Source organism: Somniosus microcephalus, chromosome 13 (genome assembly GCF_052327205.1).
Source record: "Somniosus microcephalus isolate GS21.2 chromosome 13, FLI_Smic_1.0, whole genome shotgun sequence".
NCBI classification, from domain to species: domain Eukaryota; kingdom Metazoa; phylum Chordata; class Chondrichthyes; order Squaliformes; family Somniosidae; genus Somniosus; species Somniosus microcephalus.
This window is the reverse complement of record NC_140999.1, coordinates 19,389,418-19,404,567: the sequence shown is the minus strand read 5'-3', so window position 1 is coordinate 19,404,567 and position 15,150 is coordinate 19,389,418. Positions and strand designations below refer to the sequence as shown.

At 43.4% G+C, this 15,150-nt stretch overlaps 1 protein-coding gene across 1 annotated transcript in view; it reads right to left on the bottom strand.

Moving 5' to 3' along the window:
• fgf22 (fibroblast growth factor 22) overlaps positions 1-5,683 on the bottom strand; it is a 185,536-nt gene extending 179,853 nt beyond the window's left edge. The window contains exon 1 of the mRNA XM_086006023.1: positions 5,353-5,683. Coding sequence (XP_085862149.1) covers positions 5,353-5,429 — 77 coding nt within the window. The 5' untranslated portion in view covers positions 5,430-5,683. The remainder of the gene's footprint in view (positions 1-5,352) is intronic.
• Between the last annotated feature and the right edge of the window lie 9,467 nt (positions 5,684-15,150).

Genomic DNA, 15,150 nt, shown 5'->3' with positions numbered 1-15,150 from the left:
AGCACTGGTAAACTTCCTGCTACATGTCTAGCCAGCACCACCTTCCCATTAAAGAATGCCAGCCCTCAGTGGCGCATCTACCCGCCCAGATCCTATCAATAAGCAAGGCTGGTTGGCCAATCATCAACAGCACCCTGGAATGCTAGGATCGTGCCTGGCTCAGGTATCAGATTACTGAGTCTGCTACAGAGCATTGACTCAGTTCCAATCTCCCATCATAGGAGTGTTATCTTGGAGCCGACTCATTCTCAAAGAGATCCCGCTTACCTGCCCTGTTAGGGACAGGACTCCTGTGACATATACAATAAAAAAAATTATCCAACATTATGAAATAGTGTCGTGTCATCTCTGCTGTGCCAGATACCCACCTCCAAAGCAAGGTCTGTCCACAGCCTCTGGGCAAAGGTCCATGTGACATCTGAGATGGAATATACTACTGTTGGTGATATTTGATACACTCTCGATGTATATGTTACTGGCCCTCCCCAATAATGAATCATTAAAAATAAGTTTCAATGTTGACAAGAGAATACAACAAGCTTTTCTTTTTATCGGACCGCCAATACAAATTTAGTGGTACAGCCATAGTACAAAGTATAGTTAGTACCAAAAAGCACAGAAGTGGAGCAGTAGAGAGAAGGTGCCCTCAACATCAGGCAGCATTATGACCAAGTTTAGCTCCAAGGAGCTCTAGTAAACCTGAGATCAATGGAAGTTATACCTGATGTAAAGGAAGATGATAGTGATTGTTGGAGACCAATCATTGCAGCCTCAAGACATCACTGCAGGAGTTCCTCAGGGAAGTGTCCTCGGCTCAACCATCTTCAGCTGCTTGATCAATGACCTTCACTCCATCCATATGGTTCAGCTCCATTCACAACTCCTTCAATAATGAAAAAGTCAGCCGACAGCAGGACCTTCATAACATCCAGGCTACAGCTGAGAAATGGCTGTTAACAGTCATGCCTCATAAGTGTCAGGAAAAGACCATCTCAGACAGGAGGAAACCCGGCCACCACTCTCTGGCCTTCAGGTGCACCACCATTGCCAAGTCCCTGCATCTACCCTGTCAAGTCCTGTAAGAATTTTGTATGTTTCAATGAGATGACCTCTCAATTTTGTTAAGAATGAAAGACTTAGGGAACCATCTTTGATCCAAAACAATGAGTCAAATTGTGTTTTGGTAATTTACAGCAGCATGGGGATCACCGCACAATACTAACCTTTGGATAGGCTTCAAGTAAAGGTCTTCCTTCTTGCCTGGAGTGTAGTTTGGACCCATGATTCGGACCTTAAGACCGGTAGAAACAACACCAGAGAAGACACGACCAAAGGCATAGAATCTGCCCTTGTCAGTTGTGGGCACCATCTTAGAGATGTACATCATCAAGGGGCCCTTTGAACCACATGATACCCATGGCAGCCTCATCAGGACAAGAGCAGCAATGTGGTGGGAACACCACCACTTCCATGTTCCCTTCCTAGTCACACATCATCCTGAATTGGACATATATCGCCGTTCCTTCATGGTTACCGGGTTAAAATCCTGGAACTCCCTACTTAACAACATCCTCGCAGCACCAGCACCACATGGACTGCAGCGGTTTAAGAGGAAGGCCCGTCAGCACCTTCTCAGGGCAACTAGAGATGGGCAATAAATATGGCCTTGCCCACATCGTCCAAGAACAAATTCAAGATAAGCAAAAATAGGGCTCGGGCTAAGGTCCCTTTTTTTGAAAGAAGCAAAATCACATTCATCCTAAAAGGGTTAAGTTGTCATATCTCCAGCTCAATTTGCAAAATAAAATGCCGCTGTCTCTTACAAAACGAGAGAGAGTGAATGTAAATTGTATTAAAACTGTGACATTTCCTCACTATGGAAAGTTACAAATTTCTGTAATCTCATTTGTTAATCACTGTCGGGCCTACAGAAAAGAATGTTTTTAGTATGTTTTACATTAAAGTTGTTACGCCCGTCTACAAAGGCTAAGAAAGCCCATTTCATTCACAGGGCTCGTTTCCACATGATAAGGTTTATTGCCACAGAGGCTGGGAGACCAGTTGATTTACGGAAGAGGCAAGGTCAATTAATTATGTAATTGTTTCTGAAGATCATTTTCCTGCCCACACAGTTGACTTGGGAAGTTTTGATCTTACTCCAGCCCCATGTGATGAGCTTCAAAGGATCCTGATGCGTAACCTTGTAAACAGATGCCAGTCACTGGAACAGACACAGCATTTCTGGGATGGAACCTCAATAAGTAAACAGCTCCGATACCCTTTTCTTACCTTGGAAGCTACTATTCTACCACCGAATCTCTGTCTGGTGCTTGAGACTAGAAAAAAACCTCTGTGGCAAAGATGCTCTATGGATGTGCAATTCAATATGTCCCAATAGATCCAGCTAACCAACATAAATGTATGAATGTAGATTATATCTCTGTAATGAGGCCTGATTCATACCCAGTTACATCAAAGGGCTGTAATTCTACCTCCCTCTTAGTGGCAACAATCAGCCTTTAATAGGTTCCATTATTAATTGTTTTTCTGCCTCACTGAAAAGCGAACTGACCGTACCACAAGGACTAAAGCTTCTGTTTGGGGGGGAAACTCCTTCACAATTTTTTTTTTGAGCAACAGCCAGCTTTTCACGTCCATTTCTGCTTTTATTTGCTTTCGGAAAATGACGTTTCAAACGTTGTTTGACTATAATTGCTCCGTGGAACTGGAGGAGATCAGTTTAATTGAACTGAGACGCACGGAGCAGATTTGGTCCCGAGATGGCAGATTTCAGAACCATGTCTGAATAAATTCTACACATTCACTTGAATGGGATTTGTATTTTAAAAATGTAAATTTTCCCCTTCCAATTCCCTCCCTTCCTGTAGAATATACAGTTCCATGGGCATGTGAGGATTTTTTTGTTTTGCTTCTGTTCATTTTATCCCTCCCTTAATTACTTAGCTGTGCACCTTCATGTTGTTCTCCTCCTATCAAGGGAGTGGGAGAGCAGGCTGTGAACTCCCAAGTGGCTTTCTGGCATTGAGTATTATCCGACAGCAGGGGTAAGATGGATAGAGTGTCAGCTTCTCTCCCTCCCCCCTGTAACGGGAAAAAAAAACCGACTCATCCCTACACAGCCACTTAGGATATAAAAAACCTTAGTGCAAATGACCAAACTACCAATTTTTAGGGATCTTTGCCAGGTTACAGGAAAACCAAATTGAATTGTAGAAGGCAAAATTCTGAAACATGGAACATATACAGTATATCCCACCCGGCCCCCGGCCCCTCCCCATATACATATAGTGCATTTTAACAGCAAATTAAATTAGCTGGGCCTAACCCAATATGAAGTGTTATTGAAGGCTGTAAAGGTATCAGTAGCAGGGCTTATTATGTTTTTTAGACAGAAGAGAGAGTGTTATTTAAAGTAGGTGGTGAGAGTGAGGGTCAAGTCCAGAATAGAATAGTAATCAATTGTGGATTGGGTGGCCTAGTAGAGCTGAATGGACTTTTCTTGCGCCCAACTTTCTTTTGAAGGGTAACTTCACAAGCAGGGAAGCTACACTTGAAGAGAGCAGGGCTCAGGAGGTAGAGCTACAACATTGCGGCTCCAATTGTCCAATCCATGCTCCCAGTGAGCATGGCTCCTCACTGGCAGCGCAGGATTACGGAATGGCCCTGTATTCTTAACTCTGTTGAGGTTTCGTGTGCTGTGCCAAAAGCTGAAGGTTTGAACCCTACGGCGCCCCATACTAGATCTTCTGTTACGATAGCAAAATACTGCGGATGCTGGAAATCCGAAATAACAACAGAAAACGCTGGAAAAACTCAGCAGGCCAGGGCAGCATCCGTGGAGAGAGAAACTGAGTTAACGTTTCAGGTTGAGAACCTTTCGTCAGAACTGGAAAAAAAGCAGGAAAAGGGATAGGTTTTAAAGCAAGTGGGGGCTGGGAAAAGGGGGAGGGGATGAAAGAACAACAGGGAAGGTCAGTGATAGGATAGAAAGCAGGGGAGATTAAGAGACATTGCGAGACATTAAGAGATATTCAAGGAACAAAGTATGGCTCTAGATGAAGTGTGAATGGCCCTGGCAGAATGAAGGACAGCTGGCATGTGGGAGGGAAGAAAAAAGGCCAAACAAAAGTGTGGATTAAAAAAAAAAGAGAAAAAATATATATATATATGTGATAGGGGCCGAGGTTATGATCTGAAATTGTTGAACTCTATGTTGAGTCTGGAGGGCTGTAGAGTGCCTAATCGAAAGACGAGGTGCTGTTCCTCGAGCTTACGCTGAGCTTCAGTGGAACAATGCAAGAGGCCGCGGACGGTGAGGTCTGAGTGGGAATGGGGCGGTGAATTAAAGTGACGGGCCACCGGGAGCTTGGGGTCCCCCTTACGGACTGAACGGAGGTGTTCCGCAAAGCCTGGTTCAGATGCCATTGTAGCTTCCTCCAACTACAAATTAATGGCATTCATTGAGCAGTCTGCGCAGAGCACAGTCGTACCTGCACCATCAACATTATGAAGTAAATGCTTTTGCCACCATGCAGCATTGCTAATCTGCAGATTAATTTTATTGTAAATACTTAAAATCATCAGAAGGTCAAAATGCCATTGTAAATAAAGATGAAAAAATGCCTGTGTAAATAAAACAAGCTGGACTAGTGCCAGAGCACAGCGAAGCCTCTATTATACCCCGCGGGCCTCAAGCTTTGCGGGTGATGCCGAGCAGCACGCAGACTGTGTGTGAATTATCTTTACAAGCAGTCTGGGTAGTTAAGCTCCACCCACAGCACGATAACTAATGTATTTCAATGGCACCATTTTCAAAATAAATTTCTGCTATACGTTTCTGACACCTAGTTTAATTCAAAAGTTATTTTGAGTTGTTAATAGATTCAAAGTTATTTCCAGTTAATATTCCTGCCTGATAAATGTGGTTTCTGCTGAAACTTTAACCTTGTTATCAGTTTTGATTACGGGTCACACACTCACATATATGAATGAGCAGGGACATTGCAGTTACAAGCCCTCTTAGGCCTTCCTAAAACCAACCCGGCTGCCCAGTTGTGAAGCAATCAGGGTGCCTCACATTGCAGTACCATAATGTGGAATTATTGTACTGATATTACATCTACAACAGGCTTTAGAACTGATTGAATGTTTCATTTTTTTCCCATTCATTGCTAGGCAGTTTCCCCCACTGATGTAGAAATGTTTGAAGTTTTTTTTTGTGACCGATTGTTGGTGCATTATCAATGGTAGATTCATTCCTGAAAGAGAAGCTATGGCAAATAAATAATTAACACATCTCTTACACGTCTAAACAGCAGGCAAAACATTTACCTGGAAATCCGTGGAGACTGGAGAGATGAGTTCTGGATAAGTAACAAGCTGCAGCTTAAGAGGAATTGGGTGAACATGTTCAATGGAACCGACCGGTCGAAGGGTTTTTAACTCTCTGATACTTTATGTTACCCTAGAACAAGGTTAAGGTGGAGTCTTTATCAGGTATCCTGTGTGTTGGTGGCCAACACCTTGATTGTAAGAAAGGAAGTCAAAACAATTAAAGTAACAAGGTTGCAGTTTTAACATCGTCTCTGAATTCACACTGGAGTCTGTAAAATCTTGTTTGTATTATACTGCTTTGCATAGAAATCACATGGTAAATACTGAAGTATCAATGTACGGTTATTTATAACAATCAAAGTTCAGAGTAAAAACTCCCACCTCTGCGTGTCAGTAAACCCTGATTGTCGAGCAAGAGATTCATGGCAAGTGCATATAAAGGACCTGACATGAATCTCTCATCATTTTTTGTGGAAAAGGGGAAAAAATCCCAGTATGTGCACTCGGCTTGTAAGTTAATGCAGTCCTATCAGTTCCATGAGCTGAATCGGGACAGCCATAAATTTAAACAGTGGGTGATCGTACACAGTTCAAATCATTACAATCCAAGATGGGTCCAATTGCTAAGGGCTTGTAGATTAAATATGGCTAAATATTAACTGCATTTGTAGTACAGGAATGTCTTGCGCAAGTATCTCAAGTTGTTTCAAGTAGCTATGTTATAAATGGCTCTTGGTGGGCCCCACCAGTACAAAAATCATTCAGAAATATAGCGTTATTGTTGCCACGCAGTGTTGTAGTTTGTTTCTGTGCTCCTTTGTTGAACTTAAGAAGAATGTCGAAAATCCTGCATAAATTATATGTTACCCATTTAAGTTGCAACCAACGTTGTATAATTAATACTAATTACATTTCCTTAATAAATCTGTTCAAAGTAAACATGAGGGGTGATTTTCTCTGGTCACTATGTGTTATTGATGTCATAACATCATTGGCTGCGAATTTAATTCTGGAGGCGGAATGGGGGCGGGTCAGCTGGTTTCCAGGTTCCAGTCCCGCCCCCAGCTGCTTCAGCTCTGCAGACGTGATTTTCACTTGATTGACATTGCTAATCCCTTTTGTCATTTAATCTCTCCTGCCTTCCACAGACCTTCCCTTTTGTTCTTTCCTCCCCTCCCCCCTTTCCCTGCCTCTGTACTTGTTTAAATCCTGTTACATCTCGAACTTACTCTGCCCCAAAGTGCTGCGGATGCTCAGTCGTTGAGTTTATTCAAGGCTGAGATCGATAGATTTTTGGACTACAGAGGAATTAAGGGATATGGGGATCGGGCGGGAAAGTGGCGTTGAGGTTGAAGATCAGCCATGATCTTATTGAATGGCGGAGCAGGCTCGAGGGGCCGTATGGCCTGCTCCTGCTCCTAATTCTTATATTCTTATGTTTTCCAGGTCTGACAAAAGGTCATTGACCCGAAACGTTAACTCTGCTTCTTTCTCCACAGATGCTGCCTGACCTGTTGAGTATTTCCAGTATTTTCTGTTTTTATTATTGATGATCGCTGTCTGTTTCTCCCTTATAACTCCTTCTTAGCTGCTCCTAATCACCGCTTATTGATGCATGATCTATTTATTTCAGAAGCTGAGTTCATTAAAATGTTCTCTTTAAAAGGAGAGTTCATAGATTGCAATATGAATTGTACATCAGGTTCATTTCAACAATACTGTACCAGTTGTCTGTAACCCCATGTCACAGGAGCACATGTGTATAGTTTTTGGAGGGTCATAACCAGCACACTGTGTTCAGAGTGGTAATCAGACCATCAAAACTAAAGTTTATTACTATTACAGTATTATCTGTCTTTGTCTATCAGCTGTCCTTTTCTACATAAGGTCAGTGCTTTGTTATTTTAGGTTTAACTGAAAACTGACTACACTGTCTATGACGTCACTGATTGAGTAGTTCATGTCTTGGATCAGTGAGTCCCCCACATGTCAGGCTGCTTTACCAACTAGCTCAACAACCTCTTTCCAGCAACAAATCCTCTGTTCTCAACATGCATGTCTGACTGGCTGATTGGGCACAGTTGAATGAATTATTAGCCCTGGAATATTTCATTAATGTACAAGCCAAATTGCCATTAAAAAAAAACCACAGACTGCAAATAGTAACGTAGTACATGATTCTAATCACATTTCAATTTCTAAAACATGGATTTTTTTGGACAGGTGGATTTTTCGGGTCAATCTGTTTCCAGGCTTCTGCTGTTGGCACTGCAGGTTACTATGAGATGTAGAAGAATGGAATTGTATAACTGTCCCTTGATTTTTCTTTCCCTCTACGGAGGAACATCTGGCTTCTTCTTCCTCATAGGAATGTGGCTGAGTTCCATAACCTAGTAGTGAGGTGGACCATGACCATGAGCTCACATCTTGCACTTCATGGAGCCACCCATTTGGAGCTTCAGTGCTCTGCCAACTGACAGGGCTACACTCTTAAGAAGCAACGCAATCATTTTGCAGGTTGAATTTGCGTTGTGTAACTAACGTTATCTTATGAAATTCCTCTGTCTGTGATTTTAACACGGATTTTAAGCTGTTTAAAATAAACAGACTAATGCCTTCGTTAAAATAGCTGATAAAGGAATTTCATGTGAACAGGTTAACACTTTCAGTACTAATATTGCACAATTTAAGGTAATTGGCAAAAGAACCAGAGGTGAGATGAGGAGAATTTTCTTTTACGCAGCAAGTTGTTATGATCTGGAATGTACTGCCTGAAAGGGTGGCAGAAGCAGTTTTAATATTAACTTTCAAGAGGGAATTGGATAAATACACGAAGGGGAAAAATGCACAGGGCTATGGGGAAAGGGCAGGGGAGTGGGACTAATTAGATCGCTCTTTTAAAGAGCAGACACAGGCATGATGGTCCGAATGGCCTCCTTCTGTGCTGTTTTATTCTATGATTCTATGTGATTTCAGATCCTCTATCTTCTAATGTACATAGTGGAGGATTAGGGAAGGCCGTTGGGCCTATTAAATTCTAGCACAAAACCTACAAGATTGTAAGCTTGAAGTGTTAACAGGTACATATTTCTGAATTTGATATTGGAAAGCAGCGCCTTTTAAAAACCTAAGCATCATTTTAAAATATCTTAACATGCTGAATATTCTCAGAGGTTAATGCCTGCTGAGGAGCCAATAATATTAGACAGTTTTAGATAATGTTATGAAATATAATTGAATGGATCTCCCATGACATGGCTCATGGATAAAAAATGTTTAATACATAAATAAATAGACTGCTCTTCACCCATCAGAGATAAATAAGTGCATAAAGTGTGTCCCTCATACTCCAGTTCCATAAATAAATGCATCTTTGCTGTGGTTCCATAAGTTAATAAATATGGGATGTTCACGTCTCAAATAAGTTATGACTTTTTTTAAGGTAAGTTATGCAAGCCTTTGTAATATTGTTCTATCCAGTACTTTTCATTTCAGAATTGCGCTGCAGTATTTAACAAATTCATTATCGAATGCATTACTCAGACTATCACTTTTAATGATTCCCAGTCTCAGTATTGAACATAGTGCATTATGCTAGAAAATGACGTAATATGAAACTTTTGGGAATGGGGATAGGGTGGGAAAGCGGAGTTGAGGTAGAAGATCAAGATCTTCTGAATGGCGGAGCAGGCTCAAGAGGCCGTATGGCCTACTCCTGCTCCTGTTTATGTTCTTAAGTCCAAGGGGAGGACCTAAGCTTCCCACGAACAATATCGTGCAGGATCAGTTTCCCACAGGCATTAAGACCTTATACTACTTGAGGCCTTTTTCCCCAGAAGGACTTCGCTAAATCACTCACCCTGGACTCTTGTGATTTCTCTCAGTCCTTTGGCCCTGCACCAGCACCAAAGTGGGCCACAGCCAGTTTCCATTTGAAAGGTCTAAAGAAAAGTGTCAGGAGGAAGCTCAGAGGGAAGGAACCAGAGGCCCAGTGATAAACTCTCAGCACATTTTACAACACTAGTTTTCTCTAGTGGCACATAGGATAGTGGAGCAGGGGCAATTAGAGCAGCAGGATACAACCAGTTTCCATTGAAAACTTTGGGTGGAAGCCCAGAGAAAAGGAACTGCAGCAAATTAACAGCAGCAATGTAGATTTTTTATAGCACTCATATATAGAAACATCTTAGTTCACTTTGTAGGGCAGCTGGTGGACACTGAACAAGGTGGGGAAGGGTGGAGAAAAGGAAAGAGGGTCAGGAGGAGGCAAAAGCACATTCAAAAAGGAGGATCTTACCAAGGTTTTTGAAAGGAAAGAGGGAGCTGACAAGGCTGATGTGCTGAGAGAAGGAGTTCCCTAGGGTGGGATAAAGTGGTTGGTGGTGGAGTGGAGAGTGCAATGAATGAGAAGTAAGCCAATGTCAGAGGGGCAGTGAGTACGAGCAGAGACACAGGGCTGGAGGAGATCACAGAGGTCAGGCGACGGGAAGCCATGGTGAGATTTGAAGGTGAAGTAAAGTTGATGCTGTACAGGCATGGGAAGCTGGTGGAGCTTGTGAGGACATAAAACCATAGGAATTATAACACACCCTACCTTGCCAGCATTATATCTTCAACTGGAGATATTTGGTCTAATCTCTCTTCCCTGTCTTTTTCCAGAAGTGATGGGGATGTGGGCCTTGTTGCTGGTGAGAATGTCGGCCCCGGCATTCTAAATGAGATGGTCTCTAGTGGGGAGGATGGAATGGTCAATAGTGTCAGGAAAACAGAGGAGAGGAAGGACAGTGAGCCATTGGTGACTTTGATGAGTGCAGTCTTGGTGCTGTAGATGCCTAATTGGAAGGCTTTGAACTGTGACAAGTGAGCGAGTCAATGACATATTCCAACTACTTTAGTAAGAACGAGAAGGTTGGCTATGAGCAGTAGCTGCCACTACGGTTCTCTGGCTGTAGGTGGAAGACAGGTCAATAATCTTTTAGCCAATTTCTTTATCAAGTTGAAGACTATGGGCTGGATTTTCATTCAGCAGCCGGGAAGGAGGCGGGACTACAACTTTCGGGTTTTAGTCCCGCCTCCATCGACGTCCGGCCAATCCATGCGAGTTTCCCTTGATTGACCTTGTCGAGCCCGCCCAGTGGGCTCAGTAGGCCAATTAAGGGCCACCCGGCAACAGGTGACGTCACAGACTGAAATGTCATCTGTCAAGACGTGTTGACAAATGAAATATCAGTGCTTCACAACTGTTTGAAGCTGTCAAACACTGACAGTCTGACTTCTAACCTGAGTCCTTCTACACAAACTCAGTTAGAACTCACACCGGCACTGAAAGCTGCAGGCTGTCACTTTTGACAGCTCGCGGCCATTCTGCTTTCAGTGCCGGCTGAACGATGGACTCCCGACGCCTAGAGGAAGAAAGGCTGTTAAGGTAAGTACAGGTAATTTAAACTTCTTTACACACTTTAGACACATCAAACACACTTACCTTTGCACTCATGCACCCATCACTCACCTGAACACCGGACATCTCGACCCCTCCAAGTCCTTCAACCCGATGGGCCGCCTGCTCTAACCTGGCGTGGTTTGGAGCCATCGGGAATCCCACACGACACCCTTCAAAATAGGGATTAGGCTAAAAACTGCCTGTTCACTACCTGTTAACAGGCAGTTAATTGGCATTAATCCCATCCCGCCTCGGGTCGGCGGGTCCCAGTGCGGGGCGGGTACTCGCCTCCTTTGAAACTTATGTGGAGGCGGGTTTTGGGCGGGGTGGTGTCGGGACCCCCGAATTCTGGATTTTAGCCCCCCGCACGCCTAAAAGCCCGCCTCATGGCACACTGAAACTCTAGGCCTATGTGTCTCACTAAATCAACAACAGGTCAAATTTGCAGTATTTTCAAAGACATTTAAATGGTTAAATGTGTCTATTCACAAGATACCAATGGTTGTTTTTATCAGTCACTTTGTAATGTTTTATTCTTTTGCAGCACATATTCTCAGGAGTGAGTATTGTGTTATATTGTTGGGAAATGCTTCATCCGAGGAGGGTTGTATTGGAAACAAAACTGCTTGACTTGAATTTCAGCTGAAGTGTCAGTTGCGGCTCAGTGGGTAGTACACTCACCTCTGAGTCTGCAGGTTGTGGGTTCGCAGTCCCACTCCAGGGACTTGAGCACATAAAGCTAGGCTGACACTCCAGTGCAGTGCTGAGGGAGTGCTGCACTGTCAGAGGTGACATCTTTCGGATGAGACGTTAAACCAAGGCCCCGTCTGCTCTCTCAGGTGGATGTAAAAGATCCCATGGCACTATTTCGAAGAAGAGCAGGGGAGTTATCTGCGGTGTCCTGGGCCAATATTTATCCCTCAACCAACATAACAAAAAAAAAACAGATTATCTGGTCATTGCTGTTTGTGGGAGCTTGCTGTGTGCAAATTGGCTGCCGCGTTTCCCACATTACAACAGTGACTCCACTTCAAATACTACTTCATTAGCTGTAAAGCGCTTTGAGACGTCCAGTGGTCGTGAAAGACATTATATAAATGCAAGCCTTTCTTTCTTTCTGCATCTCAACAGCATCTTCGAGCCAAATATGAACTGAAAGAAAACTCAGTTTTGAAGATGTTTTTTGCTTCTGCTTCTTGAGCAGGCCGACATGTTCGAGGGAAGATTTCTGTCTTGTGCTCTTTAATACTTCATCAGCAGATGAAGGCTCGTGGTGCTGCTCACATTTAATCAGAGGACTCGTCGCTGCTTTATAAGGACAGGGACGATATACAGTGTACCATACAATGTATTATTCTGCTGCTAGGTGGGGGTTGTATGTAAATGTCCCTTTAAGGCTAAAAGGTCTAATTGCTGTAAATAGTCTTGAAGTCAGTTAGAGCTTAATTGCTGTCGGGCACAGTTGAGATGAATTAGTGGGTAATTGTTTCTGTAGATTGGCAGGGGCTTATAAATCCCCAGCTCCCCCTAAACTTTAGAAAGAACAGTGCAAGATGGCTGGCTTTATATATATATATATATATATTTTTTAAATATAGCTTTAAAGCAGGATGTATGAATTTGCATTTTGACCAATTGTGACATCTGAAGTATGGTGCCTGCAGTGTGATGGAGGCATCTCAAAACTTTTACATATAATAGATACTAATTGCATTATCATCTCAGACCTGCGTAACCTTAATGATTGATTTTGTGTGAAAAATAATTAGTAATGTTGAGTTCTTATCAATGGATGTTATTATTCAAATACTGTACAAGGTAGATTGTTTCATGTCTTTATTTTTAATCCATATGCAAGTTCACTATTTCCTGCTGCAGCCTGTTAGACCTATATACTTAGATATTTAATGTATTTTAACAAAAGGAACATTGGCCCCCACTCTATAGGATACAGTACAATGTTGTCATGATTGAGAGTTTGGAGTGTGAGCAGAACATAAATAAAATTAGACGATGGAGTGCAGAATTCCCTTGTCCCAATGAAGTTCTAACCACATTTTAAGCAGCATTTTGGGACTCTCTATCGGACCATACAGTATACCTTGTAAATTCCTATCAGCTGATCTACTGTTACATTGCTCATGAATCATCTGAATCTAGATCGCAGCTGTGATGTTTAGCTAGTAAGATGACTCTCTGTTTAATTTGGCTTGTCCCTTTAAGGAAGTTATTTAAACAGGCACACCTTGCGGTCAATTAGAAGGTAAGTTGAGCAAGGTTTTTGTAGATTGGCAGCTGCTTGTAAATCCCTGATTCCTAGCCTTGGGGAGAGATCAGATTATCAAGGTCAAGAAAAGTTGCAAGGAAATGACCAGTTTAAAAAAAAATAATAATAATTTGCCACTTTGAAGTGTGACTGATGCATGCTACATACAGAACTTTATATATAATTTCTATGTGTTCATTGCTGGGGACTTGTGTGCTTGCTCTCAATAATGTGTGAACTTCTACATGTGCCTACCTCATGCCACCTATTTCTATTCCCTCTCCGAGTAGAAGGGACTTAAGTGTTGGGGATGAGTGAAAGTACAGGTGCCGCTGCTTCAGCAGACAGACCAGCTCTACCTGTGACAATGCCTGATGCAGCAGAATCAGTGCCACACACGTCTGTGGGTGCTGTTATTGTATGTTCTGTACTTTCTGAGGTGCTGGCTTCTGTCATTTACTCAAGTAGGGGCGTGCCCAAGATCCTGTGGCCAATCTGACTGCTAACCATCAGTCCTCCTGCCGGGAAACAACTAGAAAAATCAAAACCGATCATGCTGTGAGCTGCAAGCATAGGCCAGCAACGAGGCCTCTGAATCTCTATAATCATTGTTCACGTTCACCCCGGAGACTTTTTATTGTTTCCAAAGCAAAAGTTCACTTCCACAGGCAAACCCTGATCTCTATGAACTAAAACATGGGATCTTACGTGTGAAACCGGCATCCTGTGGGATAGCAGCCTGCAGGCCGAACAACGGGCCTTTTTCACTTTTTTTAAGCAGTGCATGAAAAGTTTTAAGCAGTGCATGGGGATCTTGGCATACATTGCCGGTTTCTCTGACTGAGAAGTACGTCACAGGCTTAAAAACTACAAATTACATTTACTAAGAAGCAAGAGTAACAGAAGTAAGAATTAAAAACAAAATGAGTGGCTAGTTTACAATTTAACACTTTAGAACATAAGAAATAGGAGCAGGAGTAGGCCAGACGGCCTCTCAAGCCTGCATTGAGACAGTTAGACAAACGGATTCAGCTCTTGGTATTAACACTTGTATTAACACTTGTAGTATGAGCCAGGTGTCCATGTTGAGAAGTTTTATGTTTCCATGATTTTAGGTAGGGATTAATCTACTCCACTCCTATCATACTTTATCTTTTAACACGTCAATCTTTTTCCGCTGCCTTCACCTCTGTGCCCACTTCTTTGGCCAGGAGTCTTCCCCCCCGCACGGCTGACCCTTTCTCCCGCTTTCAGAATTCTCGTTCTACCTGGACCCCTCCCCCTGGCCTCTTACCCTCTCTAGATCTTTTATTGCTAACTGCCACCGTGACATCGGCCATCTCCATTTCTCTGCTCCCCTCACTCACTCCAACCTACCTCCCTCTGAACTTGCAGCACTCCATTCTCTCAGATACAACCCCGACATTGTCATTAAACCTGCTGACAAGGGTGGTGCTGTTGTTTGGCGAACCGACCTCTACCTAGTGGAAGCTGCATGCCAACTCTCCGACACCACCTCCTACCTCCACCTGGACCATAACCCCACTACCAAACATCAAGCCACCGTTTCCAAGACAGTCACTGACCTCATCTCCTCTGGAGGTCTTCCCCCCCCGCCCCCCCTCCAGGGCTGCCAAACTCATAGTTCCCCAACCCTGCACAGCCCGCTTCTACCTCCTTCCCAAGATCTGCCCTGGTAGACCCATCGTTTCAGCCTGTTCTTGCCCAACGGAACTTATCTCTTCCTATCTCAACTCTTTTTTTCTCCCCTTGTCCAGTCTCTTCCCACCTACATCCGCGACTCTTCCGACGCCCTCCGCCACTTTAACAGTTTCCAGTTTCCCAGCCCCAACCGCCTCCTTTTCACTATGGACGTACAATCCCTCTACACCTCCATCCCCCACCAGGATGGCCTGAGGGCGCTCCGCTTCTTCCTTGAACCAGTTCCCATACACTACCACCCTCCTCCGCCTGGCTGAACTTCTTCTCACATTGAGCAACTTCTCCTCTGACTCCACTCATTTCCTCCAAATCCAAGGTGATACTATGGGTACCCGCATGGGTCCTAGCTATGCCTGCCTTTTCGTGG